This window comes from Stigmatopora argus, chromosome 13 (genome assembly GCF_051989625.1).
Source record: "Stigmatopora argus isolate UIUO_Sarg chromosome 13, RoL_Sarg_1.0, whole genome shotgun sequence".
NCBI classification, from domain to species: Eukaryota; Metazoa; Chordata; class Actinopteri; order Syngnathiformes; family Syngnathidae; genus Stigmatopora; species Stigmatopora argus.
This window is the reverse complement of record NC_135399.1, coordinates 6,330,224-6,350,119: the sequence shown is the minus strand read 5'-3', so window position 1 is coordinate 6,350,119 and position 19,896 is coordinate 6,330,224. Positions and strand designations below refer to the sequence as shown.

The window sequence follows — 19,896 nt, the reverse complement described above, 5'->3', positions numbered from 1 at the left end:
ATTTCCTAAACAAACAGAATGGCCTATTTAACTCTTTCTGCACCATTGACACTGATAGACCAACCAGTAGTGGGCCTTCAAGGCCATCTCTGCTGGCCTAAGAAATATCTGAATCATATATTATATTTTGGCCATCAATACTTATTAAATAATTCCAAATTGTCTGTTAGTTTCCTTTCATTGCTTTCCCCCCTGGTTGCACTGCTTCCAGATGTGTGTTTTTATATTGAAGCATTTAACCAATTACATTTCAGCCATTATTTGTTGCCAGGGTCAGAAATCTGCCTCAAGGCCTTAACAATCAGTTCTGTGGGTTCTGCTGCATTAAACAAGCGTCGATAAGACCCTAACCCTAACCCTAACCCCAACCCTAACCCCAACACCACAATGCATTGTCGCAGGCGTAGGGATACGTCATTGCCTTGTCACAGGCGTAGGGATATGTCATCGCTTTCACCAACTATGATTGGCTAGTGATTACCCAGAGCTACCAAAGTGTATTTGGAGCGAACTGCACACGCAAATAAATATATTGTTGTGTTGATTTAAAGCCATGTTCAAGACAGACTATGCCAGAAATACGGGCTCAACTTTCAGCATTAGCTTTGATGGCGATATAAAAGAAGGAAGAAAGAAAGGAGGATGGATATTGTGTACAGTTAAAAAGGATTTTTGGTGAGTAAAATATGGCTATATTCCTAAATAATATTTCAATTGTGGGCCAAGTTCTGATATCTGAAAAGCTCCAGTGTTTGCATTTAATCACTAAATGCTGCTAGGAAGTGGATTTTACCCCATTTTAGTGCAATTTTTGCCGTTTCGCGTATGGACATTGTATCGACGTTCATCGCTGTCTTTTTCCCGGGGAAATGATACCCTGGGCCCAGTTCTGATGTCTAAAAAGCTCCAGTATTTGTATTTAATCAATAAATGCTATTTTCGGCTGGATTTTCCTCCATTTTCAGGCAATGTTTGCCGGTACGCCATTGACGTTCATCGCTGTCTTTTCCCGGGAAAATCACCCCCCGCCCCGGTTGTAATGTCTGAAAAGCTCCAGTATTTGTGTTTAATCATTAAATGCTGCTAGGAAGTGGATTTTACCCATTGAAGACGCTACAAGAAAATGCACGGACCGCCACTGGGTCCAACCATCCCATTTTAAATGAGCTTGCCACTAATACAAGTCCATTCCATTTGAACTTGGAGAGTGGACAGTGAATGAATGAATGTTTAACCATCCCCTATGAACAAAAGTGTGACTTATTGTCCAGAAAAATGTGGGCGAAGGTGCAGGAAATACGTCTTACTTCTTGACACTACAAATGACGCTATCTGGTTAAGTAAACGTTGGCCCAGGTGGTGGCGAACATTATGTTCAAGCAGGCACTCATATTTCTTTGCAAAATGAACAACTAGACATACAAATTCAATTTTTACAAAAGATATCTGATTCGGGCATCACAGCCTTTCATTTTCAATGTGCAGCATCGTTCATTCTTCACTTCTTCAAGTCAATTGTACTTTTAATTTTGACAAAAAAGAAAGGATGCATTCTGGGGTTTTTTTGCAATGTGAAGGCTACACAATAAAATCAGAATAACAAAAAAATACAAATTGGGCATCACGCTCTGCAGGGTGAATGTAGCCTTTCTGGAGTTTAGTGATGGAATCAATTAATTCCATTCTTATATAAAGTTAGCAACTTTCATAAAAATGTACCTTTCTGACAGGTGATTATCTTTTTACGCAGTTGGTAGCAGCGGTCGTTGAGCTGGTCTGCCTGCCAGTATTTAAGAAATACTTTACTGCTGCCAATCTAAAGATAGAGAAACAAAACATAAGTTTTGTGTTTGAAGGAACAAAGATGCTGAAGACCTAATAATTGCTGTGCAGAGACACTGACAACCTGGGAGAGCGATAACATATGACACATGAGTTAGTGTGCAGTGTTGACACAGCATCAAATTGCTGCATTTAAAAAAAAGGGGGGTAGAGGGAGTCTGTGTATTGCTTGGGAGGGGGTTGAAAGGGTGAGTGACATTGTTCCAGCTGCTACTTGTAGAACAGGGGTGTCAAACTCATCTTCCTCATGGGCTACATCACGTGTCAAAGTGGCGGCCCGGGGGCCAAATCTAGCCCGCTGCATCATTTTGTGTGGCCCGGGAGAGTAAATCATGAGTGCCGACTTTCTGTTTTAGGATCAAATTAAAATGAAGAGTATAGATGTATATTAAATTTCCTGATTTTCCCCCTTTTAAATCAATAATTGTAATTTTTTAATTATTTTTTTCTGTGTTTTTAGTTCAAAAATCATTTCGTAAAATCTAAAAATATGAACAAAAAGCTAAAATGAGCATTGTTTTAGATCTATAAAAAACGGAATATTCAGAGCTTTTAATCCAGTTCTTTTAATCCATTTATTAAAAAAAATCTAAATATTATATCTAAAATGGTCCGATTCTTTAATTGTTTAATTTATTCTTTAATGTTCTTATTATTAAAACCAAAAAGGAAACAAAATAAGCAGTAATAGTCTTATTTTTTTTAAATATTTTGTTTGTTTTTTTACCTTTTTAATTTTTTTTAAAGAGGGGAAAAATGATTTTTTTTCTGTAGTCCTCCACCATTCATTAACTCAATGCCTGGTATAAATAACAACAGCTGTACAATTGATTTAAATTGGGACGACTGATTGTGATCGCTAAGTTTTCAGTACTACTGCTGGATGTCCAATCGCTTTTGAGTGGGAGTCAAAATAGATTGGACGTCAATGGCAGCTAATGAAGGAAATACTAGAGAAATTTCATTAGAATTTTATTTTACTGGGAAACATTAGGTCAGTGAAAATGACGCAAATGATTTATAATCACGGGCCCCATAAATTGATGCAGCAGGCCGAATTTGGCGCCTGGGCTTCGGGCTTGACACCTAAGTTGCAAAAGATTGAAAGGCCAACTTTGTGGTGGAGCGAGTCTGCAGCTGATGTGACCTCTTGAGGTCAGTCACTCAGACACAACAGCAGTCTGGCAGACAGGACCGAGAAGAGCCAGGGCGGGTTGTTCCGGGGGGTGGGGAGTTCTCTGTTAATGTGTGTGTGTGTGCGTGTGCTATGTGGGAAGAATGATGATGAGCTAGGACAGCTGGAACGTGTTGACCAAGATTCCAAGGAATCTTTGACAAACAGAAGGAGGGGGTCAGGGGATTAAGTCATTTGGCAAAATCTTTTGTTCGTGATCGCAAGGAAAAAAAAGGGGTGCACACCTGCCATCCCTGAAGTTTGGTCATCTCCAACACACAGCGGCACTTCTCCTCCGCGGAAAATTTCTTCTTGTCGCCTAGCGTCGGCACAACTAGATCTTTGTATCTGAGAAGCACAGAAAACGGAGCAAAACATCAGAGAAAAAAACTCCAAGAAGAGAAGTGAGAAACAATAGGTTCAAAGGGTCATTTAGGGTCAAAAACCAGAAAAACAGCATCTGTTCTTGCTGGAGTTGCCCAGGGCAACTGTGGCTATGAATGGTCAACTGGATTATGATAATAGTATGATTTTTTTTTTCCGTCTGGGATTGAGACATCAGTTTATCTCTGCACAGAGACTTGTTTCATTACAAACACGTGTCATGGCTGTGATCCCAGAAAATGTGAATATTAAAGAAGCATTTGGATAAGGGCTCCACTCGACACATTGTGTAACAGTTTTGGGGGAATGCAGACCAATAAATCGAGGGATTTCCAAAGGCTACATTAGCAGTCCAGCCGCTCAATGTCAAGATAAAGACCCACTGAATGTTGACCCTCTTCACTCAACAACCCATTCGCACCAGAGTATGGGTTGCTAGAAATCATCAAATGAATTTGGAAGGCTACCATTGAATGATTGTGTTTCTATACCATGGACTGAAATACACATCCAATCCAGTTCAACTGGGAGAGCATTGCAGTAAATGATCGCCCATGGCAGTGAATTTGTTATCTTTTGGTATTACTATCGGTAATCTTTTGCTCAGGACTGAAACTTGCTCGAAATAACTGAGATTATGTGAAACAAGAGTTTTGGGAGTCAAGACCAAGATTGAAACAAGATAAAGACGAAGGGTGTATTCACACCAGGAAAATCCAGTTTGCCCTTTTTGACCTGGACCAAAATACAATGGAGCCTTTTTGGTTTGGTGCAGTTCCTTTTCACATTGCAATTCCCACGAGAGTCCTGGGACTTAACAAACACACGCATGTGCAAACATTGTCTGGGTAGGGCAACACGATAAAATTGAGAAGTAAGAAATACAGGATCTGTGATGCTAAACAAACAACATTTGCCATAATGGCTCTGGCTATGGAAGCCAGTTAAATGCAAAAAAGAATTAGGATTTCAGAACTGGTTTGTGCCAGGATGCAAACACTGTCCATAAATAGCAAACCAGCTCCCTGGCAAGGTTTCGAACCGTCTGTTTGCTCCACACTACAGCTCGCTGGTTTCTAATCACATCAACTCAAAAGGTGCACGACACCAACCTTTTGGGTTTAGTCCAGACCAAACAGTGCTTGTCTGTCTATGCCCTTAGTTCACGATCAGACCAAGACCTTCAAAATATGTCTTAAACACAGACAACACCATGTACACAGAAGTCAAGTATAGAATGTAAGGGGCTTTCAACTGGGCAACACTTTCAGTCACTTTAAACTACTATCATAATTGTTCAATCAAAGTTTAGTGGTTAAACAATTGTTTTAAATTAGACATTTATGACAGAAGGAACTTGGAGAAATGCACACACACAATTAATCTAAAATAATTACAACTAAACCATCCAAAGACTCATTTTAATCAACTTTTTGGGGACATTTAAAACGTGAGAGTCCAAAAACAACTAACTGAATATACCCGTACTTTTGCAATCAAATATCACATTTTGATACAGCATTTCAGTATCGATGCTCAGGTGCTTTTCAATGCTTTTGACAACCTTAATCCCTCCAATGTTAGAAGGAATACAGTACTTTCCTGAATGAGACATTCAGGCTACAGAATAACCAAAAGGTCTAGACCACATGTGTCAAAGTGGCGGCCCGGGGGCCAAATCTGGCCCGCCGCATCATTTTGTGTGGCCCGGGAAAGTAAATCATGAGTGCCAACTTTCTGTTTTAGGATCAAATTAAAATGAAGAGTATAGATGTATATTAAATTTCCGGATTTTCCCCCTTTTAAATCAATAATTGTAATTTTGTTAATCATTTTTTTCTGTGTTTTTAGTTCAAAAATCATTTTGTAAAATCTAAAAATGTATTTAAAAAAAGCTAAAATAAACATTGTTTTATATCAATAAAAAACTGAATATTCAGGGCTTTTAATCCAGTTCTTTTAATCCATTTATTTAAAAAATTCTAAATATTATATCGAAAATGGTCCGGCCCACGTCAAATCAAGTTGACGTTAAAGCGGCCTGCGAACCAACCCGAGTCCGACACCCTTGGTCTAGACCAAACCCTAACATATTAATTGATTGATTAAAAGGAGCATAACATGACATTTGTGCATCTGTCAGCCGTATTAGGTCCAACTTTATAATCCTGGTGGTCAATGCAGATCTGATGATGTCACACACACATCAAACATGGCAAATATAAGCAGCAGATGTCTGTGAACGTGAATCACTCATGCTGTCAATTGCGAGCGAGCAAGTGAGGGTTCTTGATTTGCGCTTGAACTCTAGCTAACCCGCTTCCTGTATGGAAATACCAGTTCGACAGACAGCACCCCGCCCCTGGGTCCCATAAAATACAAAAGAACTGTATAAACCCATGAACCTCTCGATGGGGATAAGAAAACTACAGACGGTCCCTACAGACTCTTACGTGACCCAAGGGGCTTTATGCGCAGTAGAAATGTCTTTGATAAGAGTTGAACAATTTGCCGTCCAACTAAATCTTGCCTCCGAACTCAGTTCAAACACGAAACCATCAAATGCTTTTAAAGCACTTTTGTGTCGTTTTCTCAACTTTTGCAGCCTTTCTGTTCACTAAAATCCCTGCAGCCCGACGATACTACGCTAATCGAGCTCCATAATGCGTGTTTATCCGGCAGTCGGCAGCAAGCGGGGCCCGCTTGTCACTACCCACTCATTGTGTGATGGAGTTGTCTGAAGTGCTTCGTGAAGAAATGCAGACACAGCCGGGATTTACACGAGCGACAAAAAAACGCAGACAGTATTTGACCTCGTGCAACAGTCAAGAAATAAATCTAGCCACGAAACAGAGCGTTTCATAAAAGGCAAATAAAAGCAACGGTGAAATAGATTTTCTCATAAATCTACAGTTGCTGGGACACTAATGCAATTCGCTTAATACAGCCTCTAGGACAAGGGTGTCAAACTGGCGGCCTGCGGCAAGATCCAGGCTGATCCATTTTGTGGGGTCCAAGAAGAAAAATCACCAGCAACATCGTCATGATTTTGTCTTCATTGATTCATTCATTTATCCTTACAGGGGTCCTGGGAGGTGCTGGAGCCTGTACCAGTCAAATATGGGCACAAAGCGGGGACATCCTGAATTGGTGGCCAGCCAATCACAGAGCACATTGGAGACGGTCAACCATTCAAGCTCACACTCATACCCAGGGGCAATTTTGAGGTTTCAACCAGCCTACCCTACACTTTTTTGTTTCATGGACCAAAATATCCCCAAAAATTCATGAGGAGAAAAAGACATACAGTAAGTCTTGATTTGACTTTGATATTTTGGCAGGCATTTTATTATCCTTTTGTTCGTTACATGGAATCCTTCCAAAACAAATATATGCAATAGAGATAGTCGGCATATTAACAATATATTGATTGTGTTAAATTGGTGAAAAATGCTAAGTTAGCTGGGATAGGCCCCAGCAACCCCCGCAACCCTTATAAGAATCAGCAGTTCAGAAAATTAACGAATGAATGTGGGTTGAAAGGCAGACTCTCCCAGTCAAAATGGATGAGACGTCTATCGCCATCAATGGCACTGACCCACGATCATTAAAAGTTAGCCATTTCATCATACTCAAAAATCAACGACCTACTTTTTTATTCCCTATTATAGTCACAATCTAAAGTCTTACAACACTGCAGTAAAAGTAGGGAATGTAATGTGTGGGGTAGTGGAAACTTTTTGCTAGTCATGTGTTCAGCTTTGTCCTCCTTTATCATGTGGCAGGAATGTCCATGTTAATCCCTTCAACTTCCAAACCAGACAATGACAGAGGATGAGAGAGAGTAACAGAAAACCCCAAAAGAGGAAAAGAAGAAAACTACCGTGCGGAAAAGTGGTAAAAGCGGTAAAAGTGGCGGAGGTGTAGTAATAAAGTCAAATTGAAGTAGTGGGACGCGGAGACCTCACACACAATTCACCGACGGCTTAGTGTGCTGGTGTCACGCTGACATGAGAAATGTGATAGTTGCATTCATTAGCTGCAATGGACTCCCATCATCCTCTGAAAGTGAACCTATTCCAGGTCATTATGTACTTCCAACAACTGTAACGAGGGTTGCCGCGACTTCTGGATACTGGTGCTTGCTGAGCCATCCCTTAAACACGACATCATCAACAAACTTTGTGGGTGCAAAGACCCCTCATATTTTCCAAAGGCTTCCTCATAATGTAATACCAATTTATCACAGCAGACTATTAGCACTGCCGCCTCACAGTCTACGACTACAATTTTTCTTGCTTCCACCTTTTAACCCTTAAGCTTGAAGCTTTAATGATGAAGCAGTCATGGTTTGAGGTTTTTTGGTTTAGTTCTATTCTTAGTATTACCCGTCTTGTTTTGTATTTTGTGTTTGGTTCATTTTGGTTAGTGGGTCATCCATGTTGTGTTTCGTTTTTAGGTGTTCTGTCCTGTTTTGTTTCTTTTATTTGTTGTTATGACTGTAAAGGTAAAGAGGTTTTCTTCAAAGAAATACTACTTTTGAGTTTACAGTCACTTTTGCCATGCTTGCCTGAACATTGGATTCACCTGGTGGTTATTTCTGAATTTTTACAGCCTAACTAGCTTCTTACGGAGGTTTCATTTTTCCCAATGTTGTTGTGTTAGAGCATTTTGTAGGTCCCATCCTGTTCATTGGTAAATTATTGTTGTTGATCGTTTGGGGCATTTTCAAGTCACTTCTTGTTCATTTCGGGAGACTTCATGTTCATTTTGGGGCACATATGTATTACTCTGTAGATTTCGGGTCACTTTTTCTTTCCTGGGTCACTGCCTGTACATTTTGGGATACTTCCTGTATATTTTGGGTTAATTCCTGTTTATTTTGGGGCACATCAAGCTTTTTTGTGGGTAAATAATTATCACTGAAAACACTAAAAGGGTTAAAATTTTATTTGTGTAGTATTTAGTAATATAAATAGGTATTACGCATTGTATGTGTGTTAAAAATAACAACCACCAATGTAATATTTTTTCATGTTCGAGTTGAAAATCAATAGAAGTGAATGATAACACTTTTGGGGTGAGTTAAAATGGATTGGACGACTATCGTCAATGCATTGAGGTCACCCTTATTACATAGTCGCTCACTTTCATGGGCCACGGTTTCTTCACGAACATCTGTGATCGTGTAAAAATACCCCCCCTCCCCATTTATTTAGGCTAACACTGACCTGCTCAGGAACCCGGGAAAGGACAAGCGCATGGGGTAGCCATAACGAATGGCGCGCACCATGTCAAGCACGCCAACGTGCCGCAGTTGGGCGGCGACACGGTGGTTGTCGAAGATGTCGGGCCGACCCGTGGCGTTGGGGCGTACGCACTCCACAAAGTGGGCCGTGGAGGCCTCCAACTTGCTGATGACCTCAGAGAGCGAGTTCTGCGTGGAGGGAGAGGAAAAGACGATCCAGTCAACAGGTGCTCGCTGATTCTTTTACTATGATAGCGAAAAGTTAAAGGTTATGACATTGTTGATGTTCAATGTTGTTATTGTTTACTGTTTTAAATACCGTATTTTCACGACTATAAGGCACACATAAAAGTCTTAAATTTTCTCCAAAATAGACAGGGCGCCTTATAATCCAGTGCGCTTTATATATGGACCAATACTAAAATTGTTATCACAATAAGATAAAATAAATCATTCGATAGGGTACACCATTCTCTACAGCTCTCACAACTACGGCAAGCAGCCCCCGACTTTACTGCGAAGTGACTGCTGGGATTTATAGTTCTTTTGTCAATACACCCAATGGATTGTGGCCTGGACATCGACATCAACACAGCTTTACGTAGCATGGAAGGCAGCATTGGAATAGTTACGCTAGCCACTAGCTAGCTACTATTTGCGAATGGATTGTAGCCGCCTGGACAAACGTATAAAACTCAGCGTTTTCGATGACTCATTCGGACAATTGTTCAATTCGGACACAGAAAATGAGGACCTTGAAGGATTTGTGGGTGATGATGACGTGAGTACATTGTAAAATGGCTAAATAAAGTACAACCGAACTCAGTTTTGCTTCCGTTGCCTTTTTAAAAACGTGCTTTTAGCGTGTGTTCGTATGTTTAAGCTGGTGGATGTTTTGCCATGCCTGGCTGCGTCTATAAAAACGGTGCGTCCTTTGTGTGTGTAAAATACAGAAATAGCACTCGTTACTGACACTGCGGCTAAAAATATGATGCGCCGTATAGTCGTGAAAATACGGTACTTTTATTGTGCCGATTAAATGTGTAATTCTTGTAGAAAGGAAACTTCCCTTGATCTGAAAGATAAATGGCCTATAGAAAATGTATTGTTGGATATTAACGCTTACTCTATAATCGACACAATATATGTTACTGACATTAACATTGAGAGATGTCCATTCAAATGTTTTCATTTTAAAGAGTGTAATTGGGGGATGAAAATTTGTCATAAATAAAATATCAAGTAATTGAGTTGCAAAATGAGCGGGGGAATACAAAAGGGAGTTTTTTTTTTAATTCATTGAAAATGACAGTGACAGAAATCAATCACCATTTTTGACTGCCATCAATCCAATATAATTACCCTTCCAGTCAAAATGCTTTGGACATCTACACAAGATAATACTGTATAATGTAATGTTATGATGGTGATGAGGATGACATCTAAAATATTATGAGTGGTAGTTTATAGAAAATTACATAGAATAATTAGGAGGGAAATACTATTATGAAACTCGAGCTGTAATAGTATAATAGTGAGCATGATTTAAGTACATTATACTTCGGTTTTAGAAAATATGCAGTATTTTAGGGATCGAAGAATGAGACAGGAGAAAGGTAGGAATACTCTGAATAACTAAATAAGTGAGGAATTTGGCTGATCTTTCCTGGCTTTGTAAATTATATTTTGCATGACAATTACGAGGTTTTCTCTTTTTCATGGAGAAAAATGTCTATTTTACCAATCTGAAACAAGATTAATTTTTTTCTTCGTTTTTCTTTTTCTTTTAAGCATCTTGACCCTGGATTTTCTTCATGCGTACTTAAACCCGCCCGTAAACAAGCGCAGTAGCACATGCTTGGCTGCCCTCAACGTCAACCTCACAATGCGCGTATCTCAAAGCGTCATTACCATCCCAAATACGTGCCATCTCGCAGGACGGGCAGGACGCACGTCACAGTTGTTGGTTGTTCATTGTTCATTCATTCATGAGAAGAGCTCCAAGCGTGGCCTCTCGTGCCCACAAGGCTGTTGTGATTGTCCAACACACTAACCTCATTCAAGTGCTGGCACTCCTCTCATTCTGTACAATTACATCACTTCGCTCCAATAATATCATTCTTGTTTTATGAAGTTATATCTCACCAACAAGTGTAAGATTGAGCAAAGAGTCTCAAAGCACTGGCTTTCGAGTGGATATTATTCCGAGTACTAATAGTGATGTAATGGAACAACAGATAAACATAATCGCACCAATACATGAATAATTTTTTTGTCCAACTTTACGTCTTTTGAGTCTGTATCCGTTTTTGCTACCGCAACCAAAATGGCGCCGTTCAAGTGCCAGCCGGTGGCGGTAGCTCTGTCCACTCCTGCTTGTTTTGTGTTTTTGCTGCTTTTCTGTTTTAATGATTTCATTTGGTGATTCTTAATGATCCCATTTACTTTGATTTGCTTTGTACTTTGCACTTTTGCTTTGTTGTTCTGCGGCCTTTGCGACCTTATAACTATGCCTTTTCTTGCTACTGTCACAATGAAATTTCCCGAATACGGGATGAATAAAGTTATTCAATCCAATCCAATAAAAATGCAAAATTTTACACTGAGCTGGACTGCCACTGTGATGGGACCGCAGCGCTCAAGTCGTTGGAGGAATGAGTTGGAGCCTTTTTTCTTCAAAACCTGAGAGTTGAAAAAAAATGAATGTGAATGTCACAGTGAATTGCTAGTTAGTCCCCTAAAATTAATAAGCAAGCAACCCAACATTAATCCTTTCATTCCATTGACAACGAAGGACATCCAATTCATTTAAACAGGGACTGGCTGAGAATAGTTTCTTTCCAGTGACAAGTTAGCCGTCAACTTCATTTTTACTGGCAGGGGCGAATGTTCAATGGCAACCAATGAGGGAGCAAAGAAAATGCAAAGAAATATCTTCCATTACTATCAAGAGCAGTGGAAAATCAAATTCGGCACATGACACAGAATTGTGTTGACCGAGTACCAATGCTTTTGCAATCAAATACCGTATCCAGATACTAAATATCAGTATCAATACTTTTGAGAACCCTACTAATGAGTCACAGAGCCAGAACCCCAAAAGGAAATATCTTTGGTTATGCGACATAGGGAAAACAACAAAACTCAAGAAATGGAAAATAGAAAACTAATTGTTTGAAACAATAATTTGCAAGGGGAAAAATACTTGTGCTATTTGCAAATGCCATGGGAATTTTTTGTGTCATCTGTGTTGTGCGCACATGGTGGCAAGGCTTTTTTTTGTGAGTACAGACCGTCCAAACAACACAAATTCCCAGAGGGAATATAAATAGCTCATGGTGGGAGGAAGTTGAAATTAGACCCTCATGTATTTTTCTAAAAATACAATGTCTCTGTTTCCATTGATTGACCAGCACTCTACCTTATTTAGCTCATGATAACCCCTATGTGTTTGGGGAGGCAGCGTCCTGTTGAGCAGCAGAGCGCCTTTGGGACCCCTCAATCCCATCCTGCTCGGGGCCACCGGTACCAGAGAGCCAGTCTGAGTCAATTTAGCCTGGAACAGCTGCCGTAGCAAAACACTCTCGCTAGCTGCAGGAGCACAAAAAGCACAGGGGAAGAAAACAAGGGTGAACAGGAGCAAGCGCATTGGTGGAAACATGGGGGTGGTCTCTGTGTTAACAATGGTCTGGGTCATGCAGAGTTGGTTAGAACGACAGAAACAGCTTAACACAATAATGAACTGAATATATATATATATATATATATATATATATATATATATATATATATATATATATATATATATATATATATATATACATACACATGTGTATATATACTTATATATATGTATATATATATGTATATATATGCATATATATATATGTGTATATATACATATATATGTGTATATATATATATATATATATATATATATATATATATATATATATATATATATATATATATATATATATATATATATATATATATATATATATATATATATCGATCAACCACACACACACACACATATATGTGTGTGTGTGTGTGTGGTTGATCGATAATTGCAAGAAAATATGGCCTTAAGCCACCTACCTAATAGCATCGCTACGATATTTTTAAAGGGTTTAGTTTTTTTTGAGGACCATGGAACAAATTTAGGTACATAAAAAGTACTGCTCGACTTGCGAAAATCCAGATAAGGAAAAAAGTTATGAATCTGTGCAATCTGAAACCATCAGCAAGTGAACCGAAAATGACTCAAAATCAGGAAGTCACCCAAAACCAACACCAAAATAGCAAAATCACACAAAATTAACAGGATGTCACGCAATACAAACACCATAATCAAACAAAGTGCCTCAAAATCAACAAGAAGAGACCAGGAAGTGCTTCCATATGAACAGGAATCTACCCAAAATATAAAGAAAGTGATCGGGAATTGCCCCCAAAATCAACAAGTAGTTTAAGGGGAATTACCAAAAATTAACAGAAGCTGACTAAAAATGAGTAGGAAATGACCAGGAATTGCCCCAAAACAAAAAAGAAGAGTCCCAAAGAGCTTATCGACCAAGCAATTTCTCCCTAAATTACATTTTCTCGCTTGTTCTGATCGTACAAAAATAAAACATTTTAAGGTCATGACAACAAAATTCTGATAAGAAAATAAAGTGAAAATATTTACCAAATGAATAGGTTGCCATTCTCTAAAAAAGTCTTTCTTTTTCTTTTTCGTCCCCCTTTTGTCATTTTGATTTCAATACTTTATCCTCATTCTTTTCCTGTCATAATGAATTGTCACGATGCGACTTGTCTTTGTCTTTCTCATGAAGATTTCAATTATTCTTTTCTTTAAGGTTGCCCTAATATTTATAAAATAAAGGCAAATTCGGGATCGCAAAGTGTGCCAAATATGTACTCATCAGTGGCGGGCCGTCAGGGCCTTCAAGGCCTTCTGCTGGCCTAAGAAATATCTGAATCATATATTATATTTTGTCCATCAATACTTATTAAATAATTCCAAATTGTCTGTTAGCTTCCTTCCATTGCCTTCCCCCCTGGTGGCACTGCTTCTAGATGTGTGTTTTCATATTGAAGCATTTAACTAATCACATTTCAGCCATTATTTGTTGCCAGGGTCAGAAATCTGCCTCAAGGCCTTCACAATCAGTTCTGCGGGCTCTGCTGCATTAAACAAGTGTCGATAAGACTGTTGCTTTAACCAGTCAGATTTCGAGTTGGCAACACCACAATGCATTGTCGCAGGCGTAGGGATACGTCATCGCTTTCACCAACTATGATTGGCTAGTGATTAGCCATAGCTACCAAACTGTATCTGTAGCGAGGTGCACAAGCAAATATATTGTTGTGTTGATTTAAAGCCATTTTCAAGACGGACTATGCCAGAAATACGACAGGACAGGCTCGACTTTCAGCATTAGCTTCGATGGCGATATAAAAGAAGGAAGAAAGAAAGGAGGAAGGATATTCTGTAGGTTTAAAAAGGATTTTTGGTGAGTAAAATATGGCTAGATTCCTAAATAATATTTCAATTGTGGGCCAAGTACTGATATCTGAAAAGCTCCAGTGTTTGTATTTAAGCTCCAGTGTTTGTATTTAAGCTCCAGTGTTTGTATTTAATCACTAAATGCTACTAGGAAGTGGACTTTACCCCATTTTAGTGCAATTTTTGCCATTTCGCCATTGACATCCATCGCTGTCTTTTCCCGGGAAAATCACCCCCGAGCCCGGTTGTAATGTCTGAAAAGCTCCAGTATTTGTATTTAATCATTAAATGCTGCTAGGAAGTGGATTTTACCCGTTGAAGGTGCTACGAGAAAATGCACGGACCGCCACTGGTACTCATGTAACCTTTGCATTGTGTTAGCCAGTGTGTTTGCGATTTAAACGCCCGGTCAGAGCGAGGGGGGGGGACAAGGGCCAAATTTGAATGAAGGCCGGGCCTTTAAAAGATTAGCCACATCATGGAAATTGCCGCAATTAGGCGTCCAGCCGCCGATCGAGCCTGGCAGTCCCACAACGGCTTGTCTGTGTCCTCGGAGCGGCAACACCTCACATCTGCCACCTTCCTCAACAATACTCGCTCACAGACAGCGCGCCCTCAGACACGGAGTGTTTTGGAGCGCTGTTGCTTTAGACATGAGTGGATCTTTGTGATGGAGTATGCGCTGACGCAACAATGTGCTCATACGCGTACTCACACTTCATCGTAAACAAGATGTTTTGAGGAAGGGAGTCCTTGTTTTTCATGAGCGAGCCTGTGAGGTCATAGACTATCTGAAACAAAAAAAGAAAAACACAATTACTATTGTCAACTTTAGCCAGTGATACCATTATGATATAACATTCTAGCAGCAAGTGTTGCTAAGACAAAGTTAATGTGAGCTCTATGTAAAAATAGTTCACATTTAGAGCTGATCTGATTTGTCAATGGCAACAAATGAGTTCATAGAAAATGATGTTCCTATTCATTTCTTTATAATGCTGGTGCCACATGAAATGGAATGAAGTTTTTTTTAATTATTTTTTTTATTTATGAGGTGCAGCCTTTGTATAATGGCCATTTAAAGAAAGCCTGAGTCAAAGGGAGAAAAAAATGTTGCATTCAAACTATTGTGCATGACATAAAAGGACACCCTCGCAAAAGAATCACGATTATGCCTATGCACAGATGAAAGTGTTACAAATATGTCCCACCATTGGTAAGTATAAATTAAATACATGTGGTAGGATTTATTTAAAAGGATTATAAGAAAGGGATTTAATTTGCCCACAAAGTGAAAGGATTTATATTTGTATTAACTAACACACACACACACACACACACACACACACACACAAAGAAATATCTGAATCATATAATCAAGGCCTTCACAATCAGTTCTGCAGGCTCTGCTGCATTAAACAAGCATCAATAAGACTGTTGCTTTAACCAATCAGAATTAGATTTTGTGACACCAAGGCCTTCTCGCAGGCGTAGGGATACATCATTGCCTTCTTGCAGGCGTATAGATTTGTAGTCAAGACTTTCCAATAATGACAAAGTTACATACAGTCGTTGACTGGCGACACCGGGGGCGTGAACCCTCGCCTCCCACATGGCAGGCAGGTGACTGACCCACTACACCATGAGGCGGCCCGCCTATACATGGCAAAATAGTTCATCGTCCACCGAGATTTGAACCCTGCCTGCCCACACGGTAGTCAGGTGAACGAACCTCTACACCATGAAGTGACCACACTTTACTTTGTCATTATTGGAAAGTCTTGACTACACAAGGTTTATTTTATTTAAGGGAAAAATAATTCCTAACTGGGATTTGACCCACAACTGCCCACATGGCAGTCAGGTGAACAAACCTCTGCACCATGAAGTGGCCACAATTAACTTTGTCATTTTTGGAAAGTCTTGACTACACACGGTTGTTTTTATTTAAGGGAAAAATGATTACCAATTGGGATTTGAACCCTGTCTGCCCACATGGCAGGCAGGTAACACAACCACTACACCATGAAGTGGCCACACTTTACTTTGACATTATTGGAAAGTGTTGACTACACATATATAGAAATATTTAAGGGAAATTGTTTCCCAACTGGGATCCGAACCACACCTGCCCACATGGCAGCCAGGTGAACAATGAAGTGGCCACACCTTACCTTGTCGTTTTTGGAAACCCTTGAGTACACACGGTTGCTTCTATTTAAGGGAAAATGACACATGAAAAGGATGGATTTTGGTGAGTAAAATTTGGCTATTTTCCTAAATAATATTTCAATTGTATGACGTTATTATTGATGATTTTTTGTGTGGCAGCTGTAGCTGCAGTAGAGGTTTTATAGCCATAAAATAGTTTTTGAGGGTTGGATTGATTCTGACAGCTGAAGGCGTCGCTAGGAAATTCACGGACCGCCACTGGTGTATAGCAACACACATTATGCATGACATTATGGCTATGTCCTTTTCTGTTCCCAAATATTGTGTTATTCTATTCCAGAACACATAATAAAAAATAGGAGTATGTGCATCCTCACATTCCTTTTTCAACCTCTCCGACCTTTGACCTCAACATCCCAAAAAATATAAGTGTAACAATAATCCCCTTTTGCATTCTTGAGTTATGTTGAACACAGACATACAAAAGCACCAAATTCATTCATAGCCTATGTCAGAGGTAAAAACAAAAAAAAATCTCTCAGGATGAGCAATTAATTTTTCTTACCTGTCCGGTATAGTGTCGGACGGTGAAGCTGGGTCCTTGATCCTTGGGGGAGGGGTTTCCATTCCCATCCTTGGTGGTAAAGGAGAGGCCATGAGTACGGTTGGGCTCTAGCTGACCGGACAGCCTTTTGTAGAGGTTTTGCTCCGTCGGCCGGATACTCTGGCTCTCTTCGTCCAAAACGCTCAGCAGTCCTTGAGGCTTCTGAATCCCAAAGAGACAATAGCACTGTTACGTTAATGCAGGAATTTAATACACTAGAGCAAGGGTGTCAAACTCGGGTTGGTTTGCGGGCCGCTTTAACGTCAACTTGATTTCACGTGGGCCGGACCATTTTAGATATAATATTTAGTTTTTTTTTTAATAAATGGATTAAAAGAACTGGATTAAAAGCCCTGAATATTCCGTTTTTTATAGATCTAAAACAATGTTTATTTTAGCTATTTTTTATATATTTTTAGATTTTACAAAATGAATTTTGAACTAAAAACACAGAAAAAAATGATTAAAAAATTACAATTTATTAAATTTATTAAAAGGGGGAAAATCAGGAAATGTAATATACATCTATACTCTTCATTTTAATTTGATCCTAAAACAGAAAGTCGGCACTCATGATTTACTTTCCCGGGCCACCCAAAATGATGCGGGGGCCAGATTTGGCCCCCGGGCCGCCACTTTGACACGGGTACTAGACCTACCAATTTTGATGGCCAACGGCAAATCAAAAGACTTTATTCTGCGAAAGAGTGCAGGAGTGCCAACATTAAATGAATAAAACGTGAAAAAATAATAGAATAAACAAACAGATGTAAAAAATATAAATGTAATTAAATAAAGGCAACATGGTGAGTGGTTAACACGTCCGCCTTACTGTTTTGATATCAAGGGTTCAATGCTGTTTTCTGGTTTGCATTTTCTTCCCGTCCATGAGTGGGTTTTCTCTTGGTACTTTCCTCCATTATCCCAAAAACATGATAGGCTTGTTGAACATCGTCCATAAATTTGAGTGTGCTTGAATGGCTGTTTGTCTCATTGTGGCTTCCGATTGGCTGGGGACCAATTGTACCTACTACTGCCGTAGTAAACTGGGATATGCTAATCTATTTGAATGATCGCCGCCAACCCTCTCCGACCTGCCCGTACCTGGAAAAAGAAGTCCATCGCCGACGTCTGGTTGCCGGGGGACGGCACGGTCTCCACGGAGACGCCCTCCTGCAGACACTCGGCCCGCTCCTGCCGGAATAGCACCTCGGAGACGTAGTACCTCAGTCGCTCGTTGCTCATGTTGACACACAGCTGGAATGCACACAAGTCACTCTTAACAACTGTCCATTGTACATTGAGAACCTCAAGGTTTCATGCCAAAACACAAACACAATTTGAATCACGGGGGGCCCCAACGGGATATGATTGACACAACTACACGAGAAGTCAAGTGAATAGAAGTGGAACAGGGCCTCCGCATACACTACACGCACCAGAGGGTCTTTGTGTTGTTGACGCAGGACGTGTACCAGGAGTGAAACTATAGTTCTCAGTAGGGGACGGAGTTGAACAATAATCTTTCCTGTGTTTGTTAAGATCTTCAAGGAGTCACAAGTTTTAAATAAGATAGAAAGGTCATATGCTTTAACTCTAGGAAAAGACTTTAACATGAACGATGGATATCTTTTCAAGGATTCAGAACATGCAAGATTTTTTAGTAGCGGTGAAAATCACAATTTCCATGAAAATACAATATGAAAGGCATTATTTGGATATTGATGCAATATTTGTTGATATTACTAAGTCAAGAATGATTTGATTCACGATATCTACACATTTAAAACAAAACATTCCTTTAAACAATAAAAAACAGGGATGTTGAAATGTTTATGACAACTTTTTCTCATTTTCTGAACTGCTTTAGGGTCACGGGGGGTGCCGGAGCCTATCCCAGATGACTCCGGGCGAGAGGCGGGGGACACCCTGAACCAGTGGCCAATCAGGGCACAATGAGACGGACAACCATACACACTCACACCCATACTTAGGGGCAATTTAGAGTGTCCAATCAGCCTACCATGCATGTTTTTGGTACATGGGAGAAAACCGGAGTACCTGAAGGAAACCCACGCAGGCCCGGGGAGAACATGCAAAATCTACAAAGGTGGACGTGGCCTGGATTTGAACCCAGGACCCCAGAGCTGTGAGGCCGACACGCTAACCACTTGCCCCACCGGGCCGCCCAATAATAATGATAATGATAATAATAATAATAATAATGGTAATAATAATAATAATAATAATAATGATAATGATAATAATGATAATAATAATGATGATAATAATAATAATAATATAACAATAATAATAACAATAATATAACAACAACAACAATAACAATAATAATAATAATAATAATAATAATAACAACAACAACAACAACAACAATAATAATAATAATAATAATAATAATAATAATAATAATAATTAAAGTGAATTGTTGAACCACTTGCATCTGAGGGATGAAGATTTTTTTTCTGTCAACTCCAGCTTTAGGTGGAAAAAATACACCTTTTTGTGCATCATCTAGCAAGATTTCACTAAGTTTCCTAAAACTCAATCACTAAGAAAACATTAGCAAACAAAATACTACAGCTTACTTGCGTTTTTTGTGTGCTGCACACAGTTTTTTTTAACCGATTATTGAATTCAACTTAAGCAATGTAGCAGTGTTCAAAGGCATAGAACTTAGAAGTAATGTTGACAATGAAGAATTGTCAACACCTATCCCTTCCTACATGATCTTACTCATTTTGTGACCTATTTTTAGAAGATATGCAAGTACTGGCTCAAAACACTATAGACGCAAGCCTTCCCTGCATGTGTTTTAAGGCCACTGTCTATTGACATCGCATACCAAAATGAGCACGTGGCATGTTTACACCACAGACAACAGAGAAAACTGAACATAATGTAACCAGATTAGAAAATACACACAACAGCAAGAATAATGA

General features: G+C 39.4%; 1 protein-coding gene across 6 annotated transcripts in view; it reads right to left on the bottom strand.

Moving 5' to 3' along the window:
- The window catches only part of myo16 (myosin XVI), a 99,411-nt gene that overhangs the window by 19,095 nt on the left and 60,420 nt on the right, over positions 1–19,896 (bottom strand). For all 6 annotated transcript variants that reach the window (XR_013304684.1, XM_077617754.1, XM_077617753.1 and 3 more), the window contains exons 22-29: positions 18,041–18,193; positions 16,898–17,098; positions 14,876–14,951; positions 12,070–12,239; positions 11,250–11,330; positions 8,632–8,837; positions 3,262–3,364; positions 1,720–1,816 (exon numbers count right to left, since the gene is read on the bottom strand). Coding sequence is in view for 5 of the 6 variants with exons in the window: in XM_077617754.1 (XP_077473880.1) it covers positions 1,720–1,816; positions 3,262–3,364; positions 8,632–8,837; positions 11,250–11,330; positions 12,070–12,239; positions 14,876–14,951; positions 16,898–17,098; positions 18,041–18,193 (1,087 nt within the window). In the remaining variant the exon portion in view is untranslated. The remainder of the gene's footprint in view (positions 1–1,719; positions 1,817–3,261; positions 3,365–8,631; positions 8,838–11,249; positions 11,331–12,069; positions 12,240–14,875; positions 14,952–16,897; positions 17,099–18,040; positions 18,194–19,896) is intronic.